The sequence below is a fragment of the Pungitius pungitius genome, chromosome 12 (genome assembly GCF_949316345.1).
Source record: "Pungitius pungitius chromosome 12, fPunPun2.1, whole genome shotgun sequence".
NCBI classification, from domain to species: domain Eukaryota; kingdom Metazoa; phylum Chordata; class Actinopteri; order Perciformes; family Gasterosteidae; genus Pungitius; species Pungitius pungitius.
Genome location: NC_084911.1, coordinates 4106012 through 4125908, shown reverse-complemented (window position 1 = coordinate 4125908; position 19897 = coordinate 4106012). Strand labels below are relative to the sequence as shown.

Here is a 19897-nt window from a genome sequence, read left to right as displayed (position 1 = left end):
TATCCTGATACATATAATATAATTCTTAATAAATGTTGCTGGACTTATAGTTAGAAATACGATTACATCACCAGTGAATAAATGAACTAGTAAAAAGTGGATTAGTATGCAAGAAAACTGTAATAACAGAAAACATGACAATCGTATCGCATTTAATATAAAAAACTTACTTTATTTGTATTTTTAACACACTTTACAGTACCGAACGTTGAAATAAAAGAAAAATATACTGGTATACTATATAGTATTGTTTTATATATAGATGTTTGCTTATTAAATGCATTTATTCACAAAATGACACCTCAGCTCTGTTGAGAGGAAAAACGTTCATAAAAATAATATAATAAAAAATAACTTGGACACATTTTACACATTACAGCAAGATCATCTACAAATATTACAATCATTTCATGTTGTTTTTTTCCCCGCGAATAATCTTTCCTACTTGTGAACAAACACATGAATTAAAGCCCAGAGAATTATTCACAGAGGGAGTCAGTCTGCGACAAAGTGACCCGACAGCAACCCAGACGGGAACCAGCTAGTTAGGCCACCGCTGGACGGATATGTGAGCTATCAGGCTAATGATTAAAGTTACTAATAAATAGAGGTGTACCAGAAAAGGCCAAGTTAGATAATTCTCCTCTGAACATGTCCCATCCCATGGGACTACATCTGCTTACATTTGACTTTATCGGTCAAATTAGTTCAATCACACACGGACCTTTAATAGAGAGTGACTAGTTTGTTTGATTATGTCTCTAGAAAAGGGAGTTACATTGACTACTGCACAATGATGGTTTGTGATTTGGCCCAATGGGAAATAATCAACAGGTGACTGGCAATGACCAAACCACCAGCACAGACGGTACACTACCTGAAACACACTGTCTGCCTCAAAACCTGACGAAATAAAGTGCTGGTACAAATATATTTGATTTTAACAAAACATGTGGAGGATTAAGAAATGTTAACACAAGGCAGGGAGAACATAACCAGAGAATGAAAAGGTGAGGATGTGGCCTGCAGTGTTTTAGTGATTCACGTAACAACCTCAATTGGTTGCTTGTCAATCATTATGACTTGGATAAATTTATAATTTACATTCCAATATTACATTATATACAAGAGTGGTAATGCTTATAGCTATATATCATCATTATATGATTCATTTTCCAGACCGTCCACCAGAATGATATAAAAATAAACTGTACACAAACTGTTCAAAGAAAACACATCCCATGGTTTTCATTTCATCATTTAAAAAGAATGGCAGCAATCAATCAATTGAATAATTTTCTTAATAAGAAACAATTGCTACAGTATCGTGTTTGTATGGCAAGTAAATATTCATGTTTTTATAGCTTATGACATAACAAGAAGCCACAAAAACAAAGCAACATCTTTAAAGTAAGAGGCCGATGCATATGGGAATCTTGTGTTTAAGTAACTGAAGAAGTTAGTCCTGGATTCCCATTTCTACGAGATAAAAGCCTGTGTGGTGGCCCGGCTGCTCTGCCCCACCCTGCGATGGAGAGCAGATCAAACACACAGGCTCCCGTTGCACCGAGCTGTGGTCCATTCAGATGAACTCAGTTGCTGACCTGCAGAAACTTACCCTCCAAAAGAACCACATTCATGTCGTTTTGTTTACCCTGTGAAAGACGAAACTCAAAACTCAACAAAAAAAAACTAACCGTGACCCCTTAAACACAACATCTGCTCAGATTGAAACACACTTATTCATTCTCTCCGCCTCTCTTTTTTTCCTATTTTCCCAAAGACTTTAACCGTCCTGATTTAAAAAAAAGACAAGGTGACGACCGACCCCCTTCCCATCCGAATGCAATGCTGGATACGTTGCAGACACACTGATACACAAAGCAATAGGCATACAGACGTGATATAAATATACTAGGATGTCTATTATGTATCTTATAAATCTACATAATCGCAGGTGTGTGTCCTGCATCCAACATTAAGGCAAAAAAGCATCAAATATATAACGAGGATGACTCGGGGACCACTGGTTTCTTTCTCCAGACATTCTGCCTCCCTGATGATCCGGTTCGTCGGTGTTCCCTCAAATCAGTTCACCCACTGGACTTTCTACTCCTTTACTTTGGTGAGTATCTTTGTGTGTGAGGAGACATGACCACCCAGTGCAAGTGGGAATGAGATGGCGAGTGGAAATTTGTTCTGCTGATGAAGTAATTCCTTTAACATATCAAGCAAACAGTTAAATAGAAAATAGGCAAAACTTATGCCGCAAAGCATCACATGGCTTATTCTCAGAAAGTTAAAAAAGAAATCATTCTAATAAGAAAATAAAACAGAAGTGGTAGTGATTGCTCTGCATCTAGAGTTCTGAGTTATTATATTACCAGAAGAGCAACAAAGGAAGACTTTTAGCTTTAAACATATGACCATAAAAACTGAACGTGTTAGAAACACACCACAAAACCGTGAACAGCAAAGACAAACTCCCCCCCCCCCCAAAAAGTATTTTAAAATCAGAAACTCCTGTCCCACAATGCATTGCTTCACGACAGCTCCGTCCAGGAAGCTGGTGTTTCAGAAAGGCACAGAGCCATCTTGCACCAGTAGCACTCCTCGTGAAGGGAAAAGGAGGAACGGGGCCCGGCGCCCCCCCCACCCCCCCCAACCCCCCCTCCTGCCAGAATCTTCTTTGCCTTCGAGATCTCCTTCTCTCCTCTTCCAACTCTGTGGATATTTTTTATTTTTTGTATTTTTCTTTCCGACAGAAATGGAAAAAAAAAAAAAAGTCACCCGGATGTGTAGCTTTTTTTTTTTGAGGACAACAGTTTCTATTGAAGTTCTAACGAACACAAATTACTAATACTGACTGAACACTAGTAAGTACTCCATTAAGAGATGGCTTTTTCCAAACAGATTCATTACTGATCAATGTCCCTCATGTAAATGCACACATGCAAATATACTGTCAAGTGTGTGTGTGTGTGTGTGTGTGTGTGTGTGTGTGTGTGTTTGCTAGAAAGGAGGGGGTGTATTTGCGCTCCATGAATGATGCATGCACCCACGCTCGTGGAATTTGTGTATTCATGACTCGCTCCCACGGTGAATTGGAGTGTGTTACTTGTGTGTGTGTGTGTGTGTGTGTGTGTTTGTGTGTGTGCGTTCCAGTCCCAGAGTGCTACGCTGTCTTCACTTGCCCCGTCGCTGATGCTTCCTAAATTCCTCTCTGTCTAAAGTTTGCCGGAGGACTTGTCACCACTTCAAATCTACAGTTGCTGTGTAATCACCTTCTCTTTAATTTATTCCCTTTTTGAAAAATATATTTAAAGGTCTGTATTGTCATTGCAGTCTTATTTGTTCTTGGTTTGGCCATGGAAAGGATGAACAAGATAGTGTGTGCAAGTGAGGAGGGAGACACAGGAGCCCCGACTCATGTATCTTCAGCTTGTGAAGACGAATCTTCCTCTTCCTCTACAGGACTTGTGTCAGAAAGTCTCTCCTTTTCATAGCTCACCTCTAACTGACCTTTCAGCTCCTCCTCCACCTCCTCTTCCTCCATAGCCACCTCGTCTTCCTCTTCTATTATGTCCTCGTTCACCTCCTCTGCCATAACATCTTCCCCTTTTTTACCCTCCTCGTCCTCCTCCTCCTCCTCCTCCTCCTCCTCTTCCTCCTCCTCCTCCTCCCCCGGGTGGCAGCCCTGCTCCACGTGGTTTGCCGTGTGCTCCCCCCCGTCGCCCCCTTCCCTCGGAGAGCCGTCCTCGAGGGTGAGCTCGAACTGAAACTTGTCAATGCAGGCGTTTAGATCCTTCTCCTGGCACACGGGTGGAGGGGAGGGGCTTTGTGGTATGGTGCTCTGGTACCAGTCCCTGTTGTCCTCCAGAGTGTCCAATATGTCCTGGGCGTCAGGGTGCACGAGGTCCCCCCACGTCTCCCACAGTGGGTGGACTATGTAGTCGATGAAGCCCACCTGCGCGCGGGAGGAAAAAACAGCGTGAGCGACTTCACGCGGGTCTCAGCGGCGTCCTTTTCGGACGCTGCGAATCAGCATGAAATATGCAGGAGGACACGTCTCCATACGCCCACTGGCGATTCACCCTACCTGGCTCTTCTCCACAGAGGCCGTGTGTTTGTCGCACATGGGACTGATCTCCATCCCTCGCTCCCTCTCCTTGTCCCCCTGCCGGAAGAACTCCTCCATGATCCTCTCCGTCCATTGCCGATACACAGCCAGGGGTTTCGTGGGATTGCTCAGGTCAGCGCAGTGCACCATGTTCCGCAACACCTGCACGGACAGGCACAGGTGTCTATGTCATGCACACGCAGCGTTATGAGCACTGAATTCGGACATGCAGGGAGCATTTCTTTTTTGCAAAGATTTGTTGAATTGAAGTGACGGCATTGAAGGCCTTCAGACATCCTTAAACATTCAGACACTTCCTTCCATTTTAGCGAGATTGAAACATTTGCCCCCTTTCTATTTCTGCTCATGCTTTGCCTTGAAGTTCATCATAATCCAAAAGTTTCAATAGCGATCATCAGGTAAAACAACTAGAGAATAGCTTTTTTTTAAATGACATACACAAAATCTGAGCTCATTTGAAGCATCTAAAGCATTTTTAAGGGCAGATGCTCAAAGGCACTTTGACATGTGGATAGAAACCCCCGTTGGACCTCAGTCAGGATTCAAACTGGCACACTAACACACCCGGGTCTCCTGACTTCAGTTAAGACGACAACAACAACAACAACAACTTCATTCTCCCCACTCTTACCGACTCTGCCCCTCTGGGCCTCTGAGAGAAAGCTACGATTCACGTTTGACACGATTGAAGTGAAATCAGGTGATCAATCAACCAATCAACGCATGCCATCAATAACACCAAACAGCTCTTCAACTCTGGCCCCACACGAGATTTCGCAAGATCTTGATAACCAGATCCTACAGATGTTAAATATTGTGGTTCAATCTCTCGTAACCCCCCCCCCCCCCTCTTAAACGTTCATCAACCTTCTCCGTGTCGCTTTAACGTCGTCTCACCTGTATCCGATCAGTGTAATGGTCCAGCAGCAGCACTCCGGAACTTGTCACTTTCTTGGTTTCCACCATTGTTTTGAGGTCTGCCAGCAAACTCATGTGTTTGGACATGTCCGTCGCCAAAACCTGTCGAGTCAAAGTCAGACGTCAGAGCGAAGAAAGCAGAGAGGTGGAAGCACGACGCCGTGTGCTGGCAACGCTCACCATGTCAATAACCAGTTTCCTCAGGCTCTGCCTCTGCCTCTTGCTCAGGTTCTGGAAGATGTCACAGTTTTCCTCGTGGAGCAGCTTGAATCCCACGGCGAGGTGGTGGTTCTCCAGCACCGACTCGTCGTTGTACATCAGGGCCAGCTCGGAGTCTGAGGGATGCCCAATGCGTCAGTGTCAGAACCAGAGCGTTTCGAGGTGTTCAAAAACGACTTATTTGATTTGAAGTAGCACGGTATACTTTTCTTTTCTTCTAAAAACTAATCTTCTTAAACTCAAAAAGTGATCTTAGCTTCATGTTCTTTCTAATTACAGTGATTATTCTTGTGAAAATGGTTCTTTCGTAGATTTGATCAGACTCTCTAGTCCTGTGTCATTGAGATGTTCTTTCTGTTTTTCCGCTTCGATTTTCTATTTTTAAGATTTCACATGTGTTCGAGCTGTCTCTTTGATCTGATTTCGACTCACTTGTGTTTATGAGAAACTGGTTGGACACTCCCGGGTGGTCGACGTCGTGGATGGCAGCGGCAAATAACGCAGCTAGTATCTCTAGATCCGTGAACACAGCCTTTTTAGAGAGAAAGAAAAAAGAAAAGTCAACCCTAAACCCGTTATTTACCGTTGACCTTTGACTACCGTATTCTTTGTAGAGGTCCCTGGCAGCCTGAGGATGTGAAGTCAGATGTGTATTGGTAGAGCAGTAAAGGTATTTACATCTAGCGCTGGGGTGGATAGCAGTACATGAGTAGACTGAGTGACATCTGCAGCGTGGAGGCTGTTGTGGTAGGCCACATTGGCGTGGTAGTGGTCCTCCAGGGTCATCACGTAGGTGACAAACGTATCCACGGGGATCCTAAAGGTCTTCAGCAGATCTCTCTCCTGCAGCCACAAGGGGGGGCGGGGAGGGGGGGGGGGGGTCACGGTCACAGCTAACATGCTACGCTATACGGGTCGTTAAAGTTCCCCTTGTCCCCTCACCTGAAAGATGGCAAACATTGTGCAGCTGAGGGGACGGTTATTGGAGTACTCTGCAACACGAAAGATATTAAGGCCCCAGATGTTCAAGTCGTTCAGCTCCTGAAAGGCACAGCAGACACACATCAGAACTCATGCTGGTTCTTTGAGATCAGTAGCACAATATGTTTGCATTTCGCCTTTTTGGGGAGGTTAAAAGGTCGGCGGCAAGGCGTAATGAAGCGAGCGATGCGTTTACCCTGGCTAACTGATCTTCATGCTCGGTCTTCACACCGAATCGTGGCGTGATGGAGTTCGAAAGGCTGGAACTGTGCGTGAGTTTCTTCACGCCGCTGATGTGACACATGGGCTTCTCCCTCTCCCTCGAGGTCGGGGACGGGATCTCCACTTCGTTCTGCTTATCTGTGAAGGGGGGGACGAATCAGAGGTCAGTGAGGGTGGACCCGTGGCTTTGGATCAGAGCTACAAGGGACTCTCTGTTGAGGTTGGCGGGCGTGTTTTACCTAGAAAGGTAGTGGAGATGTATTCGGACACCTGGTTCCCTGAGCGACTCATCTCTGACAAATGGGACAGCTCCCTGTTCAGCATCCTCTTAAACTGAGGGAGGCAGAGACAGACAGGAAGTGAGTGACGGCCCTCACGGATTAGCAGACATATCCAGCGTCGTAGGGAGGTGCGGATTTGTGAAACCCTGAGAGCTATTGAAATTGTACTTCAGGTTCCATTTGTTTTTACACTAAGCAACAAAACACTATGAGTCTAACAGCAGAGAAATGTTCGCCCTCAGTCTGGCTTCATTCACTAAACGGTGAGGAAGACCCAACGATGAATCACCCCTCTCCTTTCTGAGAACATACTGTTCATTACCCAATTCAGCGGGCCTGTATTTTGATTACCATGCATTCATATGCTGCGGTAATGTTCCAAGTTTATTCTTCACCAAACATTGACAGTGACAATCCTGAATTACGGGGTCTGCGGGTCTGTGACACTGCAGCCACAAATGTGATTACGTGAATAAATCGATTATTTATCTTTATTTGGAGGCACCTGTTGCACAAGTCACGTCAAGACACAGTAGGAATCGCACGTAACCCCTTCAGTCTGTGTCCTACCGACTGATCTTTCACACATAACAATCTCCATGGCAACCGGAGCGGTTGCTGTGGCAACTGCCTCCTCACAGTCAGTCCTTCAGCTTGATGTGAAAGCGGTGGCGGCTTGGTGACAGGGAGTAGGCAGGTGTCTCCAACCTTTACCAAGGTCAGCCCTCCCCTCCACTGTTGCCCGCCCCTCCCCCCCCCCCCCCCTCCGTCACAAGGTAAACAACAGTCTTCTCTGTCACAGGCTCCACTTTGGCTTTGCCATTTAACACTATCCATGAATTCCATCTTTCACTCTTTTTCTTCCCAGTTCTCCGTCTTTTTCCACACACATCCCAACCGGCCTGGCGCTCGTCACGTGATACGCTGAGCAAATAGGGGCTCTGACAGCAAATGGTAGGAGCAGTCAGGCGGAATCAGTCACCCTGAGCCAGGAAAGCAAGTCGAGCCCCATGGCACACATAGGCAGCGGGCGCAGCCCAAACCTCCTCCTCCTCCTCCTCCTCCTCCTCCTCCTCTCACGCTCCATCTCGCTCATTCCTTCCCTAATGCTGTAACGCTGAGTCATAGCTGACAACCAACACTTCCACGGTGCCACTCCGAGTGCCAGGACAAACAACACTCTTCCTCATGACACTGACTAATGGAGCGAACATGGGCACGCTGCACAGACATGACCACAAACACACACACACACTCGTACACCTGCATATGCGAGGAACCCAGGAGGGCTTTCTTTTACACACTAGCTAAACATGACCCTCACTTGAACCACAACCTGTAGGACCGATTGATTCAGAATCTAAATATGTCAGCAGAGAACCGAGTCACTCCTCCTGAAGTGCCCAATTTCATTCAAGAAAACATTATATACAAAGCCTAAAGTTTGTTTGGGTAACATAGTTAGCCAAGATGTACCATCCAACGCAAGTGTTGGCACACCTGAGGACAAAATAAACTCAGTCTTGAGACAATAAGCATTGCTCTTCACCTTGCTTCAGTTTGCATTAGCCTCAGTTAGCGAATGGCAGAGAGGGATGTGGGACGCAGGTGTGGACCATTGAAATGGTCATTGTGTGATACTGAAATGTACCTGCAGTAAAGACGGCCAAACAAGGTCTCTAAGCTATGTCTCAAATGGTAAGCAGCTAGCTGTATTCTCAGAGGACAGAACTGTAGATTAGATACAGAAGGATGAAGAATAGAGTGATATTGCCTTTTTGTTTACATCGCTGCTGCAAGGCGGGGGATCTGAGCAGAGTTAATAAACTCTGTGCCGTTATCCCTGTTCCACTTCAGTGGATTCATGTTTACATTATGTACAGGAACACGCTACCTTACAGCTCCTCACAAAGCCAACACCAGACCCCCGAAAACCTTCCTCCACAACACAAATTCAGAATATAATGAAGACGTCCATTATCCCTTGTCGACACACACCATACACAGACTGACACCATTATTTTTGGAGTTAAGTAGAGACACATGAGAAGATGGAGTAAACAAACAGATGACTTAGATGTGGCACTTGAAGCACATCCAAGATGGCCACTGCCGGGCCTCGCCTGCCCTCTCCGAGCCCTACCTGGTCCCACCAGCCGATGAGCCAGGGCCTGGAGCAGGTCTCACAGAACAGGTCCACTAAGGGCGCCCGGCGCTCCGCTGCCGTCCCGCTTCCCTCCAGGACCCCCGCGGCGGCCGCACCGAGGTCCAGCTCTGCCCCTGCCCTCCCCTGCAGGGGGCTGTAGCTGGAGGACCGGGGCAGCCTGTAGCCCCCCGGCACAGGCGAGGGGCAGGGGGACGGCGCCGGGTCGACGGCCTCCACCACGCCCATGCTGAGCGTGACGGGCGGCTTGGGCCGGTGGCACAGGCCGGAGGTGCGGTAGTGGAGCGGAGCCGGGGCGCTGTGGGGGCCCCAGTGGCATGAGGGCGTCGTCAGGCCGTGCGAGGAGAGGCCGCAGCCGGTCAAGCCGGGACACTCCAGAGTGACGGCTGCCCCCCCGAAAGGGGGCGAAGGGCCGAGGGGGAAGAGGGGGCGAGGGTCCGGGGGAGGGGGGAAGGGGGGCGCTGGTGCGGACTCTCGGCGCGCCTACATGCAGCACCCCAAAAGCGGGCCGCCCAGTCAGTCCAGAGTCAGTCGGCTCCAGCCTCGGCGTGGTCCGAAGACGAGGGTCCCCCCCTGATGGGCAGACCAGGAGCCCCCTGGATCCGGCTGCTGTGGAGACTACATCTCATCCCATTGAGCACACCGACCCAAAATCCACAGTCACTGCAGCGTAGAGGTGGGCCCGGGGGCCCGAAAAAGATGGAAAGATGGAGGGAAGCGGGGAATGAGAGGGAGCGGGGCACCGTCTGAAGGGCACAGAACGGGAGCCGATGGGAGGGAACGAGCGGGAGTGCGAGAGAGAGAGAGATGTGAACAAAAAGATAATGTGGACGAGAGCCGAGCCGCTCGGCAAACGGCAATAAAATATTTAGACGATGCAAGTGAGAGGGATGAAGGGATGGTGACGCCAGGGCAGAGAGAGGAGCACAGTTTCGAGTGATGGAGGTAGAGGCAGCGGGAACATCGTGGGAGGGAGAAGCAGATGACAATTGCAGGAGGAAAACAAGGATGGGGAGGATGGGAGAAGGGAGAGAGAGAGAGAGACGGAGAAGGGATGCAGGCAGGCCTGTTGCAGACGGTCAGGCTGAAGAATCACACCAGAGCTCTGGTCCGGTGAAAAAACAGGCTCCCTCTCCCTGCGTCGGCCGCCCCTCCCCCCACGGCCCGGATCCAGAGGCCCGACCCAGTCCTACCGGTGCATCGGCCGCCTCACACGCACGCACACCGATCCCAGCGACACACACACACGCGCGTCAGCCCACAGTCAGTCAAAGGCTGCCTCCCGATCGCCCCGTCGCTCGGTGCCGCGCTGCGAGTCAATCCATGCCTCGGCTGCACAGGATGCCAGAGGTCTAATCCCGCCGCTGTGGGCTGCCGTTCCTCCTCCAATGCTCTGCCTCTTGCGCCATTTCCCTGGATGCTGTAGACGGCTCTTGCAAGCTAATCAGCCAGTGTGGCTGCAGGCGCATGCAATGCGCGTGCGCGTGTGCATGCACGTGTGTGTGTGTGTGTGTCTGCGCTTGCTCCTGCTCTCATCCTCAAGAGTGCGCATGTGCCGCAAGACAGCATGTACGTCTGTCGAAAATATGTGTGTGTGCAAGGGTGTGAGTGAGAGTGAGAGACTGAGTGGGAATATTCATGTGTACCTCCACGGTGGCACAGTGCGGAGGATTAGCTGCGAAAAAAAAGGCAGCCACACATTCAGAGAGACTCTCTCTGCTCATTACACATGAAATGAACACACACACACACACACACAGAGGAAGAATGTCCTTTAAACACACTCCTGTCATCTCTCCCTCGGTCACAAGACTGACTGAATCCAAACACACAAAGAACCTTCATTCAAAAAGGTCGATGCACACGGGAAGAATCCCAGAATAAAACAAACAAGGCACTCGGTGCTGTCTCTTTAAGACAAATCACTATTAAAGGAGCATCCCTCCCCCCCCCCCTTATTTCATTGGTGGCTGGCCGGACCACATGGCCTGTGGTCAGAGCGGAAAGCCAATGACTGAAGGCGAAGGGCAGACCCTGCTGCTGCTCGATAGCAACCAAGGTTACAGCAGAGACATCAGCCCCCCCATGTCCTCCAAACCAAAACACCATCACCTTCCCTCTGCCCCCCCCCCCATCCCCCTCTCTGTCCTTGTGCCCCAACAAATACAAATACATGCACACGTGAGTAGCCGTGCTCTCTCACACACACACACACACACACATCCAGTGACCCTCAGTGAGCGCGGGCTCTTGCAGTTTCACACGTTACTGCTTAACTCGGCGTAATCGGTGCATTTAGTTTAACAAAAGGGCACCAAAAGCCCGGAGTCATTTCACCATGAATTATTCATCAAGAGACACCTGATGCCACAGAATTCCAAATGAGCCCAGGAAAGAAGTTGCTCCTTCTAATAAACGATTTTGCCAAAGAATCACAGCGTGTGAATGTTTTATTAGAGGTGAGCGTTTGTATGACCAAATTATGCCTTCACAAAAGTATCTGTAATGGGTTTTTTTTAAATGTATTTCATCATCGACCTTGGTGCATCTTAAACAGGAAGTTCTACCCATAATGCATTTTGTACCATACAGCTGAACCCCAATGATTCATCAACAGGCTCGTGGCCCCGGAGAAGCCCCCCCCCCCACCCAGGTGTGCACCTTGTTGGAGGCCATCTCACTGACTGAGCGGTGGGTCTGAATGGTCTCCAGCTGGTCCAGACACCAGTCCAGTTCCCCCAGAGTCTCCAGAGCCATCTGCTGGTACGTCTCCTCTGTGGAGGACACACACGCACGGTTATCTGTGTTGTCTGATGTGGTTACACAAAAATTAAGATCAGAACTGAACAACAAAAAATATACTTTAGCTTTGAAAAGACAAATATCACCTTAGAAATGATTGACATTTCAAAATACACATGTTTATACAAGACAACAATCAATTATTTTTGTTTTGAATTATGATTAGCTAAATTACATCAAATGTACAATTTATATTCAAAACATTTGATAGCTACATGATGAAATTAATAAATATTGAATTGATAGACAGATTCTTTAAATTTCTAAATGTATATTTTCTTTGTGAATTGTGCTATTTTAAATGACCAGGAATCTATAACAATATTAAATACATTACTGCTTTACGTGGGTTCCAAAACTGTAGAACTCTTTAATTGTGTGTTAAATATTAAGTTTATTTACTTAACTGTAGGGAAATCAAAGTTTCTCTCCAGTTTTGATGGTTTCATTTAGTCCCCCCAATAAAAACCCTATAGCTTTTCCTACAACGTAGCTTTATTATTTCTTAACACAGAAATCTTTGGGTAACTTCAGCATTACATGTTGATTCTCTTACAATGTATAGAGCACAGTTAATTAAATCCTCCAAAACAGCCTCGTGATGTTCTGTGCAGTCATTTTCATTACTGGTGATGCATTCAGGGAGCGTGGGAGCCTTCAGCGTGCCGTGTGAGGGGACTGTGGGACTCGTTGGACTAAGAGTTTTAATTAGCTGACAACATACCAGAGAGTGTAGCTTGGGGAACGGTGGGTTGGCTCGTCACTGGTGACCTCCTGTGGAAGAGCACGTCATTGCATCAGAGGGAGAACCGCACGCTGCTGCCCCCTGCTGGGCGTCCAACACACACTCAGCAGTAAAAGGGGAGGCCACGAAGGTCTCGGCTTTACACAGTGGGTGTAAATGTGTGTTCGATTACATACCCCCCCCCCCCCCCCCCCCAAAAAAAGAGACCAGCGCAGGATCTAGTCTCTAGAATAAATTAAATATTCAGGGTTTAAAAGATACACAAAAGTGATAATTAAAATATTTAATCATCCAAGCTCTCCTTTCTTGTAGCCTTCACGGTCTTATAATTAAGCATTGAGGGAGGCATTATCAGGCACAACACTGAATAATTATAGATGGTGGTAATTCAGTGTCATCCGCTTAATATGAATATATATATATATATTTAAAACATTATGTTGCCGTGGAGCCAGAAGCCCGTCCAACAAAGGAGAATGATTTTCCTGTTATTGACCGTCTCTCTGTCGTCCGGCTACGCGCTCGGGGACGTGCAATCCGAGGTGCTCTTTGCACTCACTACTCTCTCTCTCTCTCTCTCTCTCTCTCTCTCTCTCTCTCTCGTCGGAGGAAGGCCAGACGGTGCACATTGTGCTTCTCCTTTAGCACGGCCTGATGATCATGAACTGGTCAATCGTGACAGCTAAATTGCTTTCCTACGGGAACACTGAGGAGTAGACATTAGCAAACACACGCTGCGGACTAGGCAGGCAGTCGTGAGGAGGGTATCGGAGAGGGAGGGGGGCGGGGGGGCGGGGGGAGGGGAGAAGGTGTGTTTGACAGCATGATACTGACTTGTTAGTGGGTGTTGTGACATTGGCGAGGATGGTGAAGTTGCTTCTTACAGTTCGTAGGCTGGCCAACACCTGAGGGATGGATGGACAGCGTAGGAGGGAGAGAGAAGGAGGAGGGAGGGAACAGGAAGGGGGAGGGGAGAGAGGAGGGAGAGGGGGGGGGGTGGACAAGTTCACTGCACTAATTAACCATCCTTTCCCCGTCATTTACAGCAATGAAACATGTCAGACACGGTGCTCTACGATACCTGAGCAAAGGGGGTGACGATCATGTCTTCGGCGTGCCTGCAGGGAGGGGAGGACGGAGGGGGATAGGGGGGGGGGACAAAAAGGGCCGAGTGAGATGAACTCGAGCACGACTTGTGTGGCTCGGCTTTAGTGTTTATAAGAGGCTGCATCTGTGAGCTGGATGTTTACAAAGGCCTCCGTGGTTCTAAACAGAGAAAAAGGTCCTGAAACACAGCGATGGAAGGTTCAAACTGCAGCACAAGCCAAGAGACACATTCATCACCATTTCATCTGCACAATGGTCGCAGAATTACTCCACCGCTCCGATCGGAACAATGTGTGTGCGTCCGTGTGTGTGTTTGTGGCTTCGGGCTTACCCCTCGCTGTTGATGGAGGAGTTGCGTGACATGGTCTTGGGGGACGTGTCGAAGTCCGAGTCCGAGCGGTACAGGAAGGACTCCCTGCGCTGGCTCTGGGGGAAAGAAGGGTGCACCACCAACCCGGGACTCGCCTGCGAATCCATGGGACTGCGTCCCGGCGAGGGGCCATTCTCTGAGTCGAAGCTGCAGGTGTTAGAGAGAGCTTCTGTTCATCTGTTCTATTTCATTCATCAATTTCATCGACAAGTGAAAGAACAGCAGGCAGAAGTCTGGAGTCCCTCACGGAGCAGTTTGGTGAAAAGAGAGACGCGACTGACTTTTACAAGATTAAAACAGCCCAAATACACAATCAAAATATTTAAACTTTACATTTCAGCAACTTAATATGCAAAAGATAGTGTCTTAATACAGGTACCATGTGTATCTATTAGTTATTAGTTTTAAGATGTTCTAGTGTTCATACTGACATCCTCCGACCCAGAAATGTTCTCCCTGCAGATCGCTCATTTAACGCTCAGCCAAAAACTCATCGGCCGGACGCGTTCAAAAGGTCAAAGGTCGCGCTTAGCCAAACAGTTTACACTGGTCTCCAACACCTGCGCTCACAAAGCCGTTATTCAGCCGCAACAAAACTCCTCAACGAAGCTTCCCATGAAAGAAGATCCAATCTTACAGAAATTAGCTATTGATCAGTATTGATCCAAAGGGGGGAGCAGGGGGGGGTTAATATGAGGAGAAAATGATGGAACGATTTGAACACATAATGTTTTTGGAAAGCGTACTTCTTGAGTTGTTAACAGATTTGAACCATTAAACTAAAAACTGGTCATTTTAAAATGAAAGAATGGGCGGCAGAGACGTATTCTACATTAGAAAATCTCACTATGATACCGCGATATCGGTCAATTAACCACATTTAGATACTTCCCTTTCACATACACGGGTTACATAATAATAGGAACATTGTGATGACAGGGACAGATGGGGAAGCAGGTTGCAGTGAAGTTTGAAGCATTTATTTTTCATGAGCGATAACTTTAATCTCCACAAAACGCCTCCATTTCTCTGAAGCTGTTCAAACGTTGTCAACTCAGCTCTGATCCCTTTTCAGTTTGACTTTCATAATGAAAAGGAAGCGTGATGGGGCCAGCCGGGGGGTGGGGTGGGGGGGTAACCCTGTGCCAGCTGCACACACTAATCCCTGTTATTTTTAATTTTTAATTTTCTGCAAACTTTAAATTATGAGACTCCAAAATCTAATCCATCTGATTGTGTTTAGTGCGTGAGTGGAATAACTCACTTTCATGACGCTCCCACCTCCCATCAACAAGGATTAGTGAGCAGCCCTACCGAACACCGGGGCCCCGCAGGGGGGCCACCGTGTCAGGAGGCTCCCATTCCCTCACCTAAACACTGTCACATAAAGCATAATGTCTGCAGAAATATGCAAAACAGCCGCCGGGGGGCCCGTGCATCTGAACTGATGCAGAACAGATCGGTACCGAGGACGGATCAGTGGCTTTCACCCAGAAACTGTACCTGCTGAGCGACGTGTTGCTACAGTGCGACGAGCGCCGGCGCTCCTGGATGCTGCGGTTCAGCTTCAGGCGGCGAAACAGCGAAGAGCCCCCGTGTCCTCGCCACGGATCGCCGGGGGACACGGGTGAGGCGAGGGAGGGCGCGGGGGGGGGACCCTCAGGACCCTCCCACAACCTCATCTGTCGCGTCAGCTTCCTCTCGCTCATTGCTGCCCGATGGAGAAACCTCCACCCCCCCCCCTTCAGCTTCCTTCTTCGAACTGCCTTGGAGACTCTTCCCCCCCCCCTGACCACTTTTTTTAGTGCGTCCGCTCACGTGTCAGGGGGCCCGGGGGCTGCAGCACTGATCCTCCCTCCGGAGCCCCGTGATGCTGCGGGAGTCAAAGTGCATCAACGCGCGCGCGTCCCGCGCCGTGAATCCTCGCGCCCCGGGTGCTTAAACGCTAGTTCTCGGATCCTCCTTCCTCCCCCACCTCCCTTGGATTAATGCGAGGCTCCTTAATCCGTCCTCGTGCGGGTTTGTTTGTCTCCTCCTGAGCCTCCTCCCCCCCCCCACCCCCACAAAAGGAGCAGCTCTTCTGATATTTCACCGACTCAGCTGCTTCCCGCTGCTGGGACCGGTCGGCCCGGACAGGACCTGCGTCCCCATCTGGTCTCCTTGTTGCAGTGGCTGCCGTCACACATTCCTCCTCCACTCCCCCCCTCTTCCCCCCCCCCCCCCCCCCCGTGGGTGCAAACAGCAACCGTGATGATCTCTGGTTAATGTCCCAATTAGGAAGCCTTTCGTCCCCTCGCAGTGTATCTGTCACTCTGCATCTCGCCCCCGCCTCCCCGCTTGCAAGCACGTGGTGTCAGTGTCCTTATCTCACTGCTCACAGTTCCTCTGCAGCAACAGGAAACCGATGATCAGGGAGGCCAACAGACGACGGGCGCTCAGATAGAAGCTGTGTGACCAAAGACCGAAAACCAACAAGAAAGGAGGAGGAGGAGTAGGAGGAGGAGGAGGAGGAGAAAGTCCGAAAGAAACGGGGTGGACTCGTGCCCCTGTGTAAATGTTTACATGTTCCACTGAGGCGCGTGCGGGGTTTGCGCCCTAAACACGTTTTGTTTTGTCATCAAGGGGCCTTGCTCACCAACAACACGTTCCGTGGCCTTTGGGACGTGAGCAGACTCTGGCTTCTCCCTTGACATTGTGCACGAGCATCCATGACACCAGTGAGAATGGCTTTAAAACGAGGTGCACGAGGTCAATCAGCACTAATTCAGCCATGGAGAAGTTGAGCGGAGGTCCTCAACGCGACTCAAAATACTTGGCTGCAGAGCTGTTGGTAAAAGGTCAGTTGGAGCGGTTCATCTACTTCTGGTTTGCCTGCATCTCCTCAGCTATTCAGGTGGTTTATTAATTTAATAAAATATGGTATCGCTTAATAGTTTTATAAAAAAAAAAAATGCCGGGAATTACCAGAATTGCATTTGGAAACATTGCTGTCGCAAGTGTGGCAATTTCCTAAAGAAGTTGTGAGCAGGTTGGACCTGAGAAGAGATGATTGCACAACTTCCTGCTTTCCTGTGGCAGCAGACGTCCACATTTCTTACCTTATCGTGTAAAGAGGCCGACAGCATGAGCGCTCCAGTCATCGCGTTGCTGCGGTTTAATGCGTCGCTGTGCTGCATATCGAAGAAGAGACGTCTGTCACGTAGTGGATGCCTGCACGCCGTGGCGCGGCTGCGGGGAAGGAAGCGTTGAAACTAGCGCCCCGGCGTCCCAGCATCACGTGCTGCTTGACTCTTTGATGGGAGCCGATTCTTTCTGCCTGACCGAGTGGAAAACTCACCTCCACACACGTTCTGTGTTTGGAAGCGGGGCTGACCTTTAGTCGTGTTAGGAATACAGATTGAACGTTTTAAATTGTGTTTGTGTATGTTTGTGTGTGTGGGTGTGTGTGTGTGCGATGACCTGCACGCTGAAGAGGAAAAGCCATTCCCACTTTGCCCCCCCCCCGTCACTATCTGAATACACACTGTGCACACACGGAACGAGAGCACAAGCCAGTCGACCTGTGAATGTTGTCGGCCTTTTCCCTCCCCAGCAGCTCAAGAAATGAAGACACAAAGCACACAGGGACGCAGGGAAGGTGAGACGCCTTGTCAAGCTGTTTCCTTCTCTCCTCCTGCCTAGCACATTCGTCCTTTCTTCTCAGTCTTGCTCCCCCCCCCCCCCCACCATCCCCTTTCCATGGCGATGGTAGCTGTTGTTTGTTTATGACGCACGGGGGGGGGGGGGCTTATGGAAGGGTCTCACACAAGTGCAGAGCGCTTGAGTCGTGATTTTTCGAAGACAGTCTGCGGAAAAATGTCAAGAATTCTAATTCGCATGACAGTTTCTATTGTGATCTCTGGAGAGCTGATGAGGAGACAATGATTCTATCTACTATTAAATACACTATGGTCCCAGCTCAATAATAGCTGGAGGAAAAGTGACTCATGTGCACACACACACACACACACACACACTAAAGCGCACACGCACACAGATGAGTATTTGCACCGAAGCTCTTTTGTTTTCACTCAAACACTACAAGAAGGCAAACGGGATGCACACACACACACACACACACACACACACACACACAGGGTGATTATAAAACCAGCTGTGGGCCGCTCTGTGAAAGCCGAGTCGCTGCAGTGTTTTCGCTGCGGACAATGACATGGTGATCAGAGGTTTCGGGGGGAGGGGATTTGTGGGACTCCGTCGTGGACGGAAGACGACGAACCGTCTCCGTCTCCGTCGGGGCGGAGAGGACGAGCCGGGGACGCACCGATCAGACTCGCTCCGTCCCCCAAATCCATCCGCAGATACCAAGCACCGATCCAAAGCACGCCTTCCCTAACTTTGTAGAACAAAATGCAACAAATGAACAGATATTTTATAAAGAGAAGCATTTGATAAGACATCATTGAATTAATTCATCAAAGAAACGTGCCATTACCGTGGTACACTGTGCTGATTAAATTAGAACATACATCTCTTGACAGTCCTTGTGTGCAGAATAAGCCGGGGAAATTGAACTGTTCCCCACCAGCACTTCACTTTCTCTCATTTCTGCAACGAAAGGGGGGGGGGGGGGGGGGCTGATTTTGGGTCATTAATACTGGGAGCTTCAAAGGGATTTGAGGCTCTGAGTCAATGCAGCGATTAGTTTAATTAAACCTACATAAGTCCACATGAGGGTGTAGAAGAGATTCACATACATCCCCTCCATTGACTGCGCTCTCGCAATCGATTATTCATTAACAGTCATCACGAGGCAGCGGCTCCCCTCCTGACCCCCCCCCCCCCCCTCCCGCCTCCCCCTCCTCCTGGGTGGTGCTATTTGCTGCAACATCAGCATTTTCCATTAAGTCTGGTTGGTGTCAGCTCTTCTGCACCTCCACCCCCGCTGCATGCTGCCGTTAATCAGGCCTCTCTGAGGGGGCGCACCACCAAGCGGCCCTCGTTCACTTCAACTTCTAAAAGTAATAAAACCAAACGCTCCCAGTCAACCCCCCCCCCCCCCCCCCAGCCCCCTCCACCACCTTTCACTTCACCGAGGTCAATGATTAACCTCCCTGAGTCCATCACCCTCCGTCTCCCCGCGACACAAACAGTCTGTATACTCTCGGCTCAGAGAAGGACAGTTATTTCCTGCCCCCCCCCCCCCCCCCACACTCCGCTCCCTACTCTGCTAAGCAAGCACAGATGTTTATTTCAACCCCCCCCCCCTCCCTCCCTCCCCACACACACGCACCCACATCCCTCCTCCTTTCCTGGTACTGCCCCCATCCACCATGAGCTGTCCCTCACCGGGGCATTTAGCACCTGCCTGATTGCCAGTGTGGGGGTGGCAGTGAGAGAGAGGGTGGGGGGGGGGCCTTGCAGACTGGGAAAGGAGTGCAACTTTCGAAGGCCGACCATGTAATCACAGCTGTGCTCCCTCACGGCTGAGACATACCGAGCACGCTCCTTTTCTGTTCTCTTTGCGTGGAGTGCTGGGGGGGGGGGGGGGGGGGTTCGGGGGGGAGGGGGCGGGGGGGGGGGGGGGGGGCACGCTTTTAGAGCAACTCGCCGTACCGACACATCTCAAATGACACATCCGGCGTAGGACAGAAAAGCAGAAGCTTCTATTTTAATGTCCACGTGTAGAGGAGGAAGCTCTGAAGGGACAAAGAGGGGGACATTTGGCCACTGGAGCTCGAGGATGGGAATAATAGGAGGGAGGGGGGGGGGGGGGGGGGGAACAAGACAGGAAGAAACAAACAGATTGACAGCGACAGGTTGGTCGGGAGCCACGTTGTTGGATGTGATCTTTCTGGAAACGTCTCTTGTCACTAATTCACTGTAATGAGATAAAAGACATTCTTGTCGTCCCCATCGCAAACCGTTTCAGAGCTCGTGGTCATTAAAA

General features: G+C 49.4%; 1 protein-coding gene across 3 annotated transcripts in view; it reads right to left on the bottom strand.

Annotated features, from left to right (window-relative positions):
* Positions 1–146: 146 nt before the first annotated feature.
* pde4a (phosphodiesterase 4A, cAMP-specific) overlaps positions 147–19897 on the bottom strand; it is a 21458-nt gene continuing 1707 nt past the window's right edge. Inside the window, exons 1-15 of one of the 3 annotated variants that reach the window (XM_037476038.2) lie at positions 15454–15674; positions 13912–14097; positions 13555–13591; positions 13308–13378; positions 12453–12502; positions 11588–11700; positions 6721–6814; positions 6456–6619; positions 6221–6319; positions 5957–6121; positions 5711–5810; positions 5240–5394; positions 5039–5161; positions 4100–4282; positions 147–3967 (exon numbers count right to left, since the gene is read on the bottom strand). In XM_037476038.2, the coding sequence (XP_037331935.2) occupies positions 3428–3967; positions 4100–4282; positions 5039–5161; positions 5240–5394; positions 5711–5810; positions 5957–6121; positions 6221–6319; positions 6456–6619; positions 6721–6814; positions 11588–11700; positions 12453–12502; positions 13308–13378; positions 13555–13591; positions 13912–14097; positions 15454–15659 (2286 nt within the window). In that variant the 5' untranslated portion in view covers positions 15660–15674 and the 3' untranslated portion in view covers positions 147–3427. Of the gene's footprint in view, positions 3968–4099; positions 4283–5038; positions 5162–5239; positions 5395–5710; positions 5811–5956; positions 6122–6220; positions 6320–6455; positions 6620–6720; positions 6815–8905; positions 10821–11587; positions 11701–12452; positions 12503–13307; positions 13379–13554; positions 13592–13911; positions 14098–15453; positions 15675–19897 lie in introns of those variants that run through there. The other 2 variants (XM_037476037.2, XM_037476039.2) reach the window with 2 other exon arrangements.